Source organism: Podarcis muralis, chromosome 5 (assembly GCF_964188315.1).
Source record: "Podarcis muralis chromosome 5, rPodMur119.hap1.1, whole genome shotgun sequence".
NCBI lineage: Eukaryota > Metazoa > Chordata > Lepidosauria > Squamata > Lacertidae > Podarcis > Podarcis muralis.
The window spans coordinates 97,472,938-97,488,839 of NC_135659.1; the positions used below are offsets into that span (position 1 = coordinate 97,472,938).

Below are 15,902 nucleotides of genomic sequence, written 5' to 3' on the forward strand. Positions count from 1 at the left end.
GGCTGTTTTCTGCTGCTCCAGAGAAGCGGACACGGAGCAATGGATCCAAACTACAAGAAAGAAGATTCCACCTAAACATTAGGAAGAACTTCCTGACAGTAAGAGCTGTTCGACAGTGGAATTTGCTGCCAAGGAGTGTGGTGGAGTCTCCTTCTTTGGAGGTCTTTAAGCAGAGGCTTGACAACCATATGTCAGGAGTGCTCTGATGGTGTTTCCTGCTTGGCAGGGGGTTGGACTCGATGGCCCTTGTGGTCTCTTCCAACTCTATGATTCTATGATTCTATGATTCTATGATCTTAATGCTGCCAATGTTTTCAAGTGTACACAGTTCCTCCCCATATATACAGTAAACATTTTTCCAATCTTCTTTAAACAAATGTTCTTCTTGTTCTCTTATTCTACAAGTTAGATCCGCAAGCTGTGCATATTCCACCAGTTGCCATTCTACTTTAGTTGGGACCTCCCCAGAGTTAAATACCATCTGTAAATCATTTCCAAATAGTTCTCCTTCAGAGGCCAGCGCCTACAAAATCCCTGCCTATTGAGAAGCAACTGACCGCCTTCACTGTACAGTTGTACCTTGATTCTTGAACAGAATGCGTTCTGGGAGTCCGTTCGACTCCCGGAACAGGACGTTCAGCTTCTGAAAATCATTCGAAAACTGGAACACTCACTTCCGGGTTTCGATCTTTCAGGAGCCGATTTGTTTGGGAGCCAAGGCGTTTGAGATCCAAGGTACGACTCTACTCTTTTCAGTGCCTGCTAAAAACATTCTTGTTTAGACACGCCAACCCAGATGTTGAGAAAGGGGAAGTGGTTTTAATACATTTTAGTATTTTAACTTTTGCGTATTTTAAAGCAGGGTTGCAGATTTTTCTTGATTTTATTACTTTAGCTATTTGTAAGCAACTTTGAGGGTTTAAAAACATTTTTTTTATATAAGAATCCCCCAATGTCCTGCTTGCGGTCTTCCCACAGGCCTCTGGTCGGGCCACTGTGAGAACAGGAAGCTGACTCAGAACGGACCTTTGGCCTGATCCAGAGGGGCTGTTCTGATGTTCTCACATTCTTCACGTGGGGTTCCCAGCGCCATGTGACTGACGGCTGTGGGAAACCGGATGTTGCAGTGGCGAATCTTCAGTCTGAGAGTATTGCTACAAACAGGCCAGGCACAAGTGCCATATTAAATGAGGGAACCTGGAATTGTTGTCTGGAAAAGTCTGGCTTAATGAATAATAATAATAATTTATTTATACACCACCCATCTGGCTGGGTTTCCCCAGCCACTCTGGGCAGCTTACAATACAGCATCAGACATTAAAAACTTTCCTTCAGTTGTCTTTTAAAAATAAAATAGTTGTTTATTGCCTTGACATCTGCTGGGAGGGCGTTCCACACATTGGGTGCCACCACCGAGAAGGCCCTCTGCCTGGTTCCCTGTAACTTCGTTTCTTGCAGTGAGGGAACCGCCAAAAACCCTCGCAAGGCATCTTGCTGAAAAATATCAGTGGGCTCCAGCCTCAATGGTTATACTTTGCTTCCATGGTCAGAATCAGTAATGCTTCTGAAAATCAGTCACTGGAAACAGCAGGAGGGCAGGGAGAGGAGTCTTGTGTTCGAATCTTGCTTGTGGGTTTCCAATAATACAGTAAACATTAAAAGCGTCCCTGAACAGGGCTGCCTTCAGATGTCTTCTAAATGTCTGGTAGTTGTTCTTCTCTTTGACATCTGCTGGGAGGGCGTTCCACAGGGCGGGCGCCACCACCGAGAAGGCCCTCTGCCTGGTTCCCTGTAACTTGGCTTCTCCAGTGAGGGAACCGCAAGAAGGCCCTCAGCGCTGGACCTCAGTGTCCGGGCTGAACGATGGGGGTGGAGACGCTCCATCAGATAGCTGAAAACGTCCCGCCAAAGGATCGATAACCCAAGGCCACACATTCTCTAATCTCTTCATGTTCATGGATTCCTGCCGCTGCTACGGGCTGTGCCCTGTTCAACGTCCTTAAATTTTCCTGTTTGTTGAATAGACAGGTGAGCCTCAAAAGAGGATAGTGGGGTGTGTGTGTGTGTCTTGAATCCCTTCTCTTTTCTTTGGATTCTTTTATTGCAGGGATGACTTTCTGGTTCCCTTCCAACTCTACAATTCTATGATCCTTCCTTCTATGGAAAGCTGAAAATTCACAGTGTGCCATCACCCCCACTCCACCGTGACGGGTGCTGTCAGAATTTCCCAAAGTGTTACTCACCGATAGAGTTGCACAGATCCTTTCCTGGACATGAGATAAGACGTGGCTTCTGGTGGAGTGGGGGAAGAAAGCCCGTTGTTGAAGGCCTGAAATATTCTCCGAAGAGGCTTGCTAAACCAGACTTAAATAAGGCTTAACAGCAGCACAAAATCCTGGCTCTCCCAGCAACTACCTAGTTTGCTTTGGGGCTCCCTCTCCAAAATGCCTTTGGGTGGAGATGTTATCAAAATGAGCTAGATCATGGGTAGGCAAGCTAAGGCCCGGGGGCCGGATATGGCCCTATCGCCTTCTCAATCCTGCCCGCGTACGGTCTGGGAATCAGCATGTTTTTACATGAGTAGAATGTGTGCTTTTATTTAAAGTGCATCTCTGGGTTATTTGTGGGGCATAGGAATTTGTTCATCCCCCCCCCTTCAGAATATAGTCTGGCCCCCCACAAGGTCTGAGGGACAGTGGACCGGCCCCCTGCTGAAAAAGTTTGCTGACCCCTGAGCTAGATGCACGGCAGGCAGTTTGATGGACTGTCTGCCACTCGCCCTTAGAGGAGCCAGTGCGATGTGGTGGTTAGACCGGTGGTTCGCTAACTCTTTCAGGCCACTGCTACTTTGGTTTGTTCCATAAACTCGCCCCACTGTCCCCTGTCCTACCTAAAAAGCGTTATTCAAAAGAGCTGTTGGCATGACCTACTAAAGAAGACAATAACACAATAAAATTCGGAACAGTTGCACATCAATTGCGCATTTATTCAAAATCCAGTTAAAACTATTTAGTTTAATCAATTTAACCAAACAGGAAGAGCTGTTTGACAGTGGAACAGACTCCCTCGGGAGGTGATGAGTTCTCCTTCCTTGGAGGTTTTTAAGCAGAGGTAATTAATAATAATAATAATAATAATAATAATAATAATAATAATAATAATAATAATAATTGTACACCTTCCCATCTGGCTGGGTTTCCCCAGACACTCTGGGCAGCTTCCAACAGAACACTAATAGCAGAATAAAACTTCAAACAGTAAAAACTTCCCTAAACAGGGCTGCCTTCAGATGCCTTCTAAAAGTCTGATAGTTGATATCTGATGGGAGGGTGTTCCACAGGGCAGGTGCCACTACCAAGAAGGCCCTCTGCCTGGTTCCCTGTAACTTGGCTTCTCACAGTGAGGGAACCACCAGAAAGCCCTCAGAGCTGGACCTCAGTGTCCGGGCTGAACGATGGGGGTGGCGAGATTCCTTCAGGGATGCTGGGCTGAGGCCATTTAGGGCTTGAAAGGTTGGGTGGGCATCTGTCATGGATGCTTTAGCTGAGATTCTTACATTGCAGTGGGTTGGTCTGGATGATCCCTGGGGTCCCTTCTATGATTCTATGGTTTTCTCATGAACCTGATCTGGTGATACTAGCATCTCAAAGTCTGAAATCATTGACACCTCCAGCACCCCATTGCCCTCTTGCTACCCCTTATTTAACCCTGCCACTAAGAAGGGGGTAGCGCCATCCACTTTGGAAATAGCCGGGTTTCAGACCAGGCCCGAGTTCAAATCCTCCTTGAGATATGAAGCTCACTGGGTGGTCTTTGGCCAGCCACTCTCTCCTTCAACTGGCCTACTTTACAGGGCTGTTGTGAGGATAAAAGCGGGAGAGAAGCATGTATTGAGCACGTTGGGGAAAGGGCAGGGTAGAAGCACAAGGGAATGAAAACATCACAATGGAATGGAACCTCCTGGCTCACAGGCAGTCTATCTGGATAACAATAGCTAGGGAGCAAATAACAGGGGGGAAGTTGTTCCCTCCCTGCGCTCCTTGTGCTCTCCTTGGTAGCATCTGCTCGTGGCCACTGTGGGAAGCCAAACGTTGGGTCGCACGGATTCTTGGACTGATCTGAAAGTGTAGTTCTTATAGGTTTGATTGTTCCTGTAAGGGTGGTTGTTGTTGTTGTTGTTGTTGTTGTTGTTGTTGTTGTTTAGTCATTTAGTCGTGTCCGACTCTTCATGACCCCCTGGACCAGAGCACGCCAGGCACTCCTGTCTTCCACTGCCTCCTGCAGTTTGGTCAAACTCATGCTGGTAGCTTCGAGAACACTGTCCCACCATCTCGTCCTCTGTCGTCCCCTTCTCCTTGTGCCCTCCATCTTTCCCAGCATCAGGGTCTTTCCCTGAGTCTTCTCTTCTCATGAGGTGGCCAAAGTCTTGGAGCCTCAGCTTCAGGATCTGTCCTTCCAGTGAGCACTCAGGGCTGATTTCCTTAGGAATGGAGAGGTTTGATCTTCTTGCAGTCCATGGGACTCTCAAGAGTCTCCTCCAGCACCATAATTCAAAAGCATCAATTCTTTGGCGACCAGCCTTCTTTATGGTCCAGCTCTCACTTCCATACATCACTACTGGGAAAACCATAGCTTTTACTATACGGACCTTTGTTGGCAAGCTCCTGTTTTCCCCTGGGAGGGCACCCCAGCAACCATAGGACGTATTGCATCTCATTGTCACACAATACTACAACTTGTCCTTGGGTACATGGCGTTTTGTTTATTAAAAAAAAAATACTGTTGGGGGAAAGTGGAAACGGTGTGACCATGAGGAGTAGCACCATTCTCTTAAAAATAAAAAGCCAAATTCTTTGGGGTTATGTAGAGGGTATCTGCATTGTGTTCTACAACCTCTTTTGCAGCAATGGCCAGATATCTTTTGGCCTTATGGAAGCTCCCTCTTAATTGCCGTTCGTGGGTTTTTTTGTCAGCTCGTGCGGGGTGCGGGGGTGGACAGATCAGCAGACACCCCACTCCCTCATATGGGGAGAGCCCAGCACTGCCTACCAGCCATTTCCTGAGCTTTTGATGAGCCTCTCTTCCCCCTTGCCAGACATTTGAGCAACCCCTGCTGCTAATCCTTCTGGCTAATGAGGTACCCAGAGCAGTTGCAAACTGTTTAAAATGCCTCTCTTGCGAGGATTGGGGGCGGGGAGAGGGAGGAGAAGGCAGAAGTCGCTTTGGGTTAAGAAAGGCTCCAGGTCTGGGCGATGCTTTTGTGTGTGCGATTCACTATCACATATGACAGAACGGGGGGGGGGGGGGAGCCTTTGGGACTTCCTGCCACCCTGTGGGTAGAAAATCATCTTCTCTTTCTTCTTCCTGGTCCATAATTGCCTGCAACCCTGCGCTCGCCTGTTCTCTCAAACACTGGATTTTTTTATGCAAAAATTGTTCTGTAATCTTACAGCATTAAACAGAGTGTGCCCTTTGGGAGGGCAGCTGTAGCTCCCAAGAATTGATGTTGTGAATTGATTTTTCCCCCCTATCATGCCACCCCAGCCACAATTCAGGATGAATATATTCATGAATATGAATACAGAAAACGAGACAGATCTGTACTGTACCTGTATAGCCACGTAACAAAATCAAAATCCCGATTTGAAGGGAGGTGGGTAGCCAAGAGAGGATTGTCTAGCACATGGGTAGGCAACCTAAGGCCCGGGGGCCGGATCCAGCCCAATCGCCTTCTCAATCTGGCCCGCAGATGGTCCAGGAATCAGCATGTTTTTACATGAGTAGAATGTGTCCTTTTATTTAAAATGCATCTCTTGGTTATTTGTAGGGCATAGGAATTCATTCATTTCCTCCCAAAAAATATAGTCCGGCCCCCCACAAGGTCTGAGGGCAGTGGACTGGCCCCCTGCTGAAAAAGTTTGCTGACCCCTGGTCTAGCATCACCCAGAAAATAGGTGGTTTTCAATTCTTCCCCGTTCCCCTCTTTGTTCTAAAGCAAGCTTCCCCAAACTGGTGCCCACCAGCTGTTTGGAACATAGGGACGCTGGGGAGCTTCCTTATAATGAATAAGACCTTTCGCCCCTGTAGTTCAGTATTGTCCACACTGGCTGGCAGCAGCCCTCCAGGACCAGGGTCTCTCCTAGACCTCCCTGGAGATGCCTGGGATTTTGGACTGCAAGGATCTGTCTGGCCACTGGAAGAACAGGTTGCTGGGCTCTCAGTGGCCCTCCGGCCTGTTCCTGCAGCCGTGCTTGTCTTGTGTACTTAGCAGGGAGCGTGCCATCGCTGCGTGAGGGTCTGGGAGATGCTGCCCCACTCCCCACGTGGGGTGTTATTTATCCTGTTAATGGAGAAATCTGAGGGCTCCCTTGGACAAAAAACAAGGACACCAGCCAGGAATACCAGAGCAAAACAGCAACCAGTAGGCTTGGTCTTTATTGAAGACTGTCGCGATAGGACTCCCACCTGCCACCAGGTGAAACAAAATGGAAGCCCAGAACAAAAGAAGACCCCAACTTTTATTAGCTGCTAATCCCCATGTTACCCCCCCCCAACTACATCATTCATACATCCCAGTTACATCATGAAAGGGGAGGTCTAGTGGCCGTAATCTGAGCATCCTGGACCCTGCCCCATGGTTCTCCTTGCCCTCCACCAAACACCCATCAAGTGTAACAAAAGAGATATTTACATTTCCCTGTTTCCCAGCCAAGTTAATCACACCCTTTTGTCTTCATCTGGGTTTGTTATTTCTGGAATGGCTACCTGTCTGGCACTCAGGTATCAGGATGCCAGGAATTATCACTCAGGCAGAGGGGCTGCTGAGCAGCTGAGCTCACGTGTCTATATGAATTTCTGAAGTTTTCCCAATGAGCCAGTACATAGAGACATTGATCAGTGAATTCTTACGTTTGGTATTGTGCAGCAGAGGCCCTTTGAATAGCTAGGAAGAAACTGCGATGAAGTGTTTTGTGGGGACAAATCACAAAAGTCACAAAAGCGATTGTGCTGATTTTGGTAGTGGGCTGCATGTGCAGGATATCTGCTGGAGGGGCAAACCCCACCCCCAACCTATACATAAATTCCTGCAACAATCCCCCCCCTCCTTTCCCCTGTGGAAAAGCTGTGGCTGATCATCTGTTCCTTCATCTGGTCTTTGGGGAGAACATTGCTCTGCGTGATGTACTGGGAGTTTGGCAGATAATACCTACGCGAATCTAGTAACATTTGAAAGGGAGCAAGGCTTTTATCTTCTAATGATGACGCTGCCTTCCTCCGCTTGTTCTTCCCTTCTCTTAAAGCTGTCGCATCCCAGTATGTGGAAAGAGCACAGGTGATGTTGGGAAGGGGGGAGGCAGGAGGAAGTGGGAGGAGGAGGGTAGGGAATAATAATAATAGCCGAGTGGAGGCTGGAGCTGGCAGGAGGTCCAGACGGGAACTGATTTTCTTTCTCCAGGGCTATTTTCATTCAATGAGTTCGCCTCCCTCCTCCCTCCCTTTCCCCAGGCTCCTCCTGATAGGCTGAGGCCCCCATTTGAAGTGCCTCTCTCCTCTCCGATTGGCCAGCGGGGACAGCCCGGTCTGAAAGCGGTGGGCGGTCCCTTGCCTTGAAATAGGCTGCTCAGCGCTCAGCTCTCTCTGCCCAGCGCCAGCTCCTGCCTTTGTCTGCCGGGTGCTGTTTGTCTGAGGGACGACAGCACAGAAATCCCGGCTCTGGAGCAGCGACAGCAGCACTCGAGCTGTGCCAGGAGGGGTGGAAAAGACCTGCAGGGTCAAGGAAGCCCGCCGGGTCTCAGCCACTGATTTTGCCCTCTTTTCCTTCTCCGCAGCAAAGTGTCAGGCCAGCTGCGGACTCCTGTTGATCGAGAGCAGGGAGGCAAGCCGGAGCGGCGTTTTTCCAGGGCGGGCTGCCCTCTGTGGCATGTGACAACCCCTTCCCTGCCACGGGACACGGCGGTGGTCTAGAAGCATTGCGGTGAGTGCCATGCCGGTGGAGACCCTCCAAGCCAGCCACGCCATGAAAGGCGTCCCGGCCGCTGCCCCCTTCACCTCGGCCATGCCGTTCCGAATCCTGAACAAGGGTCCTGAGTACTTCCGGCGGCCGGCGGCCAGCGCTGCCTCCAAGAAGCCCAGCGCAGTGGAGAGGCTGGAAGCGGACAAGGCCAAGTATGTCAAGAGCCAGCAAGTGGCCAGCACGAGACAGGAGCCGGTGAGGGCTCTGTTCCTCAAGCAGCCCCTCTTCACCCCAGGGGTGCGGCGGGTGATGCTCACCCCCAGCCGGAAGACCCCGCAAGGAGGACGCCGGGCGGAGGCACGCGGTGCCGCCAAGACCTCCCTGAACCTGGAGATCCTCAACAACTTGATCAACATCTGCGACAGCCCGTTGTCATTCCCCAAGCCGGAGAAGAGCCCCGCAGAGCACAAGTGGGGGGCAGGAGGCCAGGGTTGGAGCCCCGGGAGCCTCCCGGATACCCCAAGGAAGAAGGGCCACCCGGCGGAAGGCATGAGCAAGCTGTCCCAAAGCTCGGCCTCCTCCAAGCCTTCCAGCACGGTCGCCGTGCGCAGGGTGGACGTCCGGCCGTGCGGGGCCTTGAGGGCGAGGGTGGTCCCCAGTATCCAGCTGACGCCGATCCCCTCCTCCCCTGCGCAGGCCAAGATCCTGTCCGCCGGGCCCCTGAGCTCCCCCAGCCCCCGCAGCGAGCTGCGGACAGACAGCGCCAGGCGCCAGACCTTGCTGCACCGCTCCAAATCGGACCTGAGCGACCGGTATTCCCGGGCGACGGCGGACCTTGAGCGCTTCTTCAACTACTGTGGCCTGGACCCGGAGGACATGGGGGACGTGGAGGTGGAGCGCTTCACCCGGGCCAGTTCGGACATTGTGTCCGTCAAGTTCCACAGCGTCAGCACGGCCAGCTCGGAGGGGACCCGCTCTCGCCGCAGCGCGGTCACCTTGGAGGAGAGGCAGGCTGAGCGCATTCCTTACGGCATCTCCATCATCGAGCGCAACGCCCGGGTCATCAAGTGGCTGTATGGACTACGACAAGCCAGAGAGTCCCAAAAGGTATCCAACGTATAGCGGTACTTTGGCGGGCTCCAACAGGAAGCGAGGAAAACAAACAAACTTTCCCCACCCCACTGTGTGTGTTTCAGTGTGTGTTTTTGATATTTACTGTTGGAGGGAAAACGTTGGCAACTGTTGCATGGGTTTTGTGCGTGTTCCTTTTGAGAAATGTCTGGTCTGCCTTGGGGTAGCGGGGTGGTTCTGATGAGGCGTCCCATAATTTAAATCCCTGCAGAAAATCCACCTGGGGAAGAGAAGTATCTGGGCTCCTTCTGAATCTCCAAAAGGAAGAGAGTTCATTAGAATGTCTTTTCCAGGAGTGAGAAGCCCAGAGCAAGCAGGTTGCTAGATTCTTGCCAAGTCCTGTAGGGGTTCCATAAGGATGGAGCCCCCTGAATATGTGGGCATTGTTACAACAGGAGGAAGCAACCCATTGGAGGAGGGATCTGCAAACTTCCAGGTGTTGCTGGACTCCAACTCCCATCCGCACTGACCATTGCCCACGTTTGGTGGTGGTGGTGCTCTGAAAATGTGGGGGTCCTGTGCTACCAAGTGCAGTCAGTTCTTAAGCCAGACATTGCTGTTTTAATTCCCAAGGTCTTGGTCGCACCTGTTTGTGTGCTAAGCCTTGGGAATCTGTGCAGCACAGAGCAGACAGGGATAAGCTTTTGCAGAAGCAACAATGGGATTGTTAACAATGGAAATCTTAACGGCTGAGAGGGCTGTTGAAAAAAGCCCCACCGGGTCTATTGTGAGAGAGGCCGAAGAATGCAAGCTGTTTCTGCAGGCGCCCAGGAAATACCTGCTTGGGCCTGCAAGCCCAGGAAATAGCCAAGCACCCATTGACCTGTGGTGTCATTCTGCCCTGGAAGTTCCCCCTCCCCAAAGACCCAGACTGGGCAACCCAGTAGAGTCTGGTCTCAAGGTGTCCAAAACAAAGGGGAGTGAATGATGGGGTGCTGATAGCATCCTTGAGGATGTATCAACTGCTTTTGCAACCCTTTGGTAATGTGGAGATGTCTTCTGGGTTCAGGGGTCTGTGTTGTTAGCCAGGAAGGTGTGTGGACCTCTCCCCCCAGGCTTTAGGGAAAACCCCTTGTTTCCAACAGCTTGTGCTTGGGGGCACGTGGCGCCAAGTCTTCCATCAAACCATCCACGTCCATATCCTATTGTTTCTGATGCTTGCCAAGCAAGAGCTCTCTGCCGGGGTGGAGAACGTGGAATAAACTGGCTGTCATCAGCCACCAGGTTTCCCAAAAATCCTAAGCCTAATTTTCGCCATCCTAAACCTTTGCAGAGGTGACTTGGGTCATACACGTCTTCTTAAAACCCCTTTTAAAGAAACATAATTGAGAAATTCATTTGGTGATTAAATCAGACCGTGGACCCCTCTGAATTGTTTGCAGAAAACAAAGGCTCCCTTTCTGTCCAGGCTCTCCTGGGAGAAAATTTTCTCTCCCAGTCACCAACTGAGCAATAAAGGGACATTGAAGGGGCATGGACTGAATCTCCTCATGTTTTGGGGACGCTCGCTGTCCTGCCTGTTCCTTGAAGGATGCAGCTGGCTAACGCACAGCTCTTTTGACTGTGTTCCAATACTGCGAACCGTTCGCAGGTGTGCTTCCACCTGTCTGGTGTTTGTGCACCTATTCTCCTCCGAAGGCTTGAGCTCAAAGCAGATAATAGCTCTCCTCTGCTTCCACCATGTTTCCATAACTGGATGTTGTTTTATGTGTGATTATCTCACCTCTTCTACAATATGAATGGGGGGCTGCGAACTCCCCTTTGGAGAGGTGAGCCGAAGAACGCACTGGGAAAGTGTTGGGACCCACAGTTTCTGGTAGGGTGGTATTTGCCCCCCCCCCCAATTGTCTCAAGTCTTGTTCAGCCATAGGATTTCCTGTTAGGAAGGGGAGTCAATTCTGGTGCTCATCACTTTGGCTAGAGTGGGTCTCCTGTCTAATAAAGAATAGCTGCCCCGTCCCATACAGGTGACACTCAGGGAGCAGGGAAAAGCTGGAGGGTGAAGACATCCAGACTGAAAAATGAAAAAAAGCAATTCTTTTTCTCCAGGACCTGACGCAGAAGATAGCCATCAGTAGTGGGTTTATACCAGGCAAACCTGCCGCTCTCCTGATGTTTCCAGGACTACAACCCCCATCATTCTTCCCCAGTAGCCATGCTGGCTGGAGCTGATGGGATTTGTAGTCCAGCAATACCTTGATAGCCACAGGTCCTTTGTCTCTGGTGGATACAGATCTGTAACAGTCCGGCAGGAACAGAATTTGGCCAGGATGTTTAGCAATGCAGCCACCTGCCTCTAGTCACCTTCCCCAACTTTGGCTACGTTTTTATTGTGTGTGTGTGTGTGTGTGTGTGCGCGCGTATGAGTGCAACTCCTTCTCTTTGTATTTCGAAACTCTGAGCCTGTTTGCAATGAAGTTGCCCAAACTTGTTATTTATATAATGTTTCTTTGTATTTGTTCTTTCCAAGTTTGTATATTATTTTGTGCCCACGGTTGTGAAGTTTAGCTAGCAAGGGAAAGGCGGGGGAGAAAAACAAAAACCCTGTCAACTTATTTGCATTAAAGTCTTGTTCTTTAAAGAATGGCCTGCTGCCTCTCTCTATCTCTTTCTCTCTTCCCGTCGGATAGACACACCCGCTTGAACGCATGTAACCTCAGCAGGAAAAGGGTATATTGGAACGGACTTGTTGGGGAAGGATGCTTTTGTGTTTAAAAATAAGCCCTCTTTGCAGGAGGGAGGGGGGCGGTTCTGGAGCCAGCCTGCACAGCTGGGATTAAAATCCGAACAAAAAATGGATGAATGGATAGTATTTGGAGAGAGGGCAAGTCTCTGATGCCACCTCTACTGAGGAAAAAAGCAAAAATCCTTTGGCCTCCTTCCCTATGTTGTGGAGGAGTGCAAGCCTGACTGTTCACCTTTGTACATCCAGCATGGCAAGCCTCTAGGCCTCCTGCTGTTGATATACTATGCTTCTGAAGAATGCAAGAAGAGATTGCAGGATCAGGCCAATGGCCCATCTAGTCCAGCATCCTGTTCTCACAGTGGCCAACCAGAAACCCACAAGAGCCCCTCTCCTCTCCTGTAAAAGTAAAGGGGTAAAGGGACCCCTGACCATTAGGTCCAATCACGGACGACTCTGGGGTTGCGGCGCTCATCTCGCTTTACTGGCCGAGGGAGCCGGCGTACAGCTTCTGGGTCATGTGGCCAGCATGACTAAGCTGCTTCTGGCGAACCAGAGCAACACACGGAAACGCCGTTTACCTTCCCGCCGCAGAGGTACCTATTTATCTACTTGCACTTTTATGCTTTTGAGCTGCTAGGTTGGCAGGAGCAGGGACCGAGCAACGAGAGCTCATCCCGTCGTGGGGATTCGAACCGCCAACCTTCTGATCGGCAGGTCCTAGGCTCTGTGGTTTAACCCACAGCGCCACCCGCGTCCCTCTCCTCTCCTGTAGTTTCCAGCAACTGATATTCAAAAGCATTGCTACCTCCAGCCGTGGAGGCAAAGCCATTGCACTGGCTCCCGGTCGAGTATTGGGTCAGGTTTAATGTGCTGGTTTTGACCTTTGCCCTTTGTGGTCTAGGGCCCTCGTATTTACGGGACCACCTCTCCTGGTATGCCCTTGCAGAGGACCTTAAGGTCCATGAATCATAGTTTAGAGGCCCTAAGGAAGTCAGATTATCCTCCACCAGGGCCAGGGCCTTCTCAGTGATGGCTCTGACCTGGTGGAATGCTCTGTCCCATGAGACTAGGGCCCTGCAGGATTTAACCTCCTTCCGCAGGGCCTGTAAGACAGAGCTATTCCGCCTGGCTTTCAATTTGAACTTAGCCTGATCTTTTATTCCCCTTCCTTCCCTCCCTCTCCCCTTTTTATGAAGATTACCCACTCTGGGATCCCACAGCTAATTCTGCCCTGGTCTCCTCACTGGCCCAAATAGGACTAATTTAGCCAGCTAGCCCTAGTGATCATCTAATGTTTATTGAGTGGATTTCCCCCCTAAATTGATTTTTGAATTCTGAATTTATTGTTATTCACGTTTTATACTGCATTTTATGCGGTTTTTTTGTTGCATCAATTAAATGTTTTAAATTTGTTGTTAGCCGCCCTGAGCCTGGTTTTCTGAACCGGGAAGGGTGGGGTATAGATAAAAAATTATTACTATTATTTACGATGAATTTGCCGAACCCTCTTTCAAACTCATCCAAACTGGTGGCCTTCACTGCAAGTTTTCCCAAAAAGCACAATGGCCCAAAGAAATTGGTGCTAGCACCATCGCCCCAATTTTGCTGTGTTAATTCACATTATGAATCAAAATGCATAGCGACTCTTGCTGTGTTAGAATCATAGACTTGCAGAGCTGGAAGGGACCCAGCGGCCATCTAGTCCAACCCCCTGCAATGCAGGAATCTCAGCTAACAAATTTATTAACTAACAAACGTGATGGAACAGGACATGATATTTCGATATTTCATTATTATTTTGACACCCCTCATTTCTGCACTTTTCTTCTCTGCTCTCAATAAATATGAATTACAACCTGCCTTTCAGGGCCCGTTGCCCATCCAAGGCGAATTAATTCAAAGCAATAATAACAATGCATAAAATAGCCATCAAATCCATTAATTTAGAAGAAGCATTAAAAAAATCAAACAAGTTAAAGGATGTTTATGAAGGGGCTGTGCATATTTCCCTAGGAAGGGAGTTCCAAAGGTGTGGATCCACAACTGAAGAGCCACTGCCTTTGGGTATGTGCCATTTATCACATCGAGACACAGAACAGGTCCTCTGATGCTGATCTTAAAGTTCAGGCAGGCTTATATAGGTAATAATAATAACAATTTATTATATGTACCCCGACCATCTGGCTGGGTTTCCCCAGCCACTCTGGGCGGCTTCCAACAGAATATTAAAATACAATAACCTATTAAACATTAAAAGCTTCCCTAAACAGGGAAGGTGATCCTCCAGATAACCAGGTCTCAAAAATCACCCAGGGATTTAAAAGTTAAAACCAGCACCATATTTTGGGGGTGGTGGTGGTGGTTGCTATTAAGAAAACACAAAACAATTTGAAAACCTATTCCCCACATGGCTTGACCAATGCCAGCAGACATTTGCCTTACCTTTCTGCTACTCGCTTGCATTTTTTAAAAACATCTAGCCTGTTGAAGAAGACTTCTGTGGAACTCCAAAGCTGGCATACTATTTCATGACTTGTTGGCTGGCCAAATTAAGTGCCTTGTTGTTCCTTGCTATCTCTCTGCGTGATCCAGTGAAAGTTAAAGGATGAAATGATAGGTAAAGTGTAAAGGGACCCCTGGCCATTAGGTCCAGTCGTGGCCGACTGTGGGTTTGCGGCGCTCATCTCGCTTTATTGTCTGAGGGAGCCGGTGTACAGCTTCCGGGTCATGTGGCCAGCAGGACTAAGCCGCTTCTGGTGAACCAGAGCAGCGCACGGAAACGCCGTTGACCTTCCCGCCGGAGCGGTACCTATTTATCTACTTGCACTTTTGACGTGCTTTCGAACTGCTAGGTTGGCAGGAGCAGGGACCGAGCAACGGGAGCTCACCCCGTCGCGGGGATTCGAACCGCCGACCTTCAGATCGGCAAGTCCTAGGCTTTGTGGTTTAACCCACAGCGCCACCCGCGTCCCTGTGGACCACGTCCCTGTGAAATGATAAACTCCCCCCAAATCCAGGACAGCACGCATAGTGAGGCAAGGGAAAAGGGATGTCTCCTTTGTTCATACAGTCCTTTAGCTGTGATTCTTCCATACAGGGGGTTGGACTAGATGGCCCATTAGGGTCCCTTCTGACTACAGTTCTGTGGTTCGGTTGGGAAATGCTTCTGTCCCAAGAGCTGAGCTTATAGGGGAGACCAAAATATGCCTCGTACGAAATCTGCTAAGTGCGCATTAAAAACAGCAAAGCCTGTTTTGCCCTCTGCCTAATCCCTTCTGTGCCAGCCTGCCGCCGTGCCCCCGTTTGAAATTTCAGCCGTGGGCCTCTGGCAGAAACCCGCTTTTGGGGAAAGAGAAAGGTTTTCCCTGGCTCACGGTTGCTCGAGAGGCATTAGCGGGAAAGGTCAGGCTGTGAGAAGCGGCCCTTATTATCTCATTTCTGAGAATGGACCCGGAGGGAGCGCAGAGAGGGAGGGAAAGAGAGAAATGAGAGCATAAACTCCACCACCGGACAATCAGGATTGGTGGCCAGGGGGCCTGCAGAAATTGATCTGCACCTCCAAAACTGATAGGGGCTGGAGTGTCCACAGGGGTGGCGGCAGAACCCCCCAAATTCCCAGCTTTCGTTTAAAAACAAAGCATAAAACAGAGCCAGGATTGTGGAGTGTTTTTGCAGCATTTCTCAAACTTGGGTCTCCAGCGACTGTTGGACTACAACTCCCATCATCCATAACCACAGGCCATGCTAGCTAGGGATGATGGGAGTTGTAGTCCGGCAACAGCTGGAGACCAAGGTTGGGGGAAAAACCACTGGATTAGAGTGTCGGATTAGGACCTGGGAGACTAGAGTTCACATCCCCACACGGCCATGAAGCTGATGGGAGTTGTAGTCCAAAACATCTCCAAGGCGCTCAAGGTGGCAGGCGTGGTTCTCCTCCTACCCATTTTATACTTACAATGAGGGAGGTGAGGCTTAGAGTGAGCAGCTGGCCAACGGCCGACCAATGAGCTTCATAGCTAAACTGGGATTAAAAAAAATTATTGATACTTATTCAAAAATGTACAAAAGTTGATGCTCATTGCAAAACATATTTTTATATTACACCACTTAATCTAGTTAAGAACAAAGGAA

At 49.7% G+C, this 15,902-nt stretch overlaps 1 protein-coding gene across 1 annotated transcript in view; it reads left to right on the forward strand.

The window, feature by feature from the left end:
- The window catches only part of FAM110A (family with sequence similarity 110 member A), a 28,796-nt gene extending 17,127 nt beyond the window's left edge, over nucleotides 1–11,669 (forward strand). The window contains exon 2 of the mRNA XM_028735524.2: nucleotides 7,830–11,669. Coding sequence (XP_028591357.2) covers nucleotides 7,985–9,076 — 1,092 coding nt within the window. The 5' untranslated portion in view covers nucleotides 7,830–7,984 and the 3' untranslated portion in view covers nucleotides 9,077–11,669. The remainder of the gene's footprint in view (nucleotides 1–7,829) is intronic.
- Nucleotides 11,670–15,902: the final 4,233 nt, after the last annotated feature.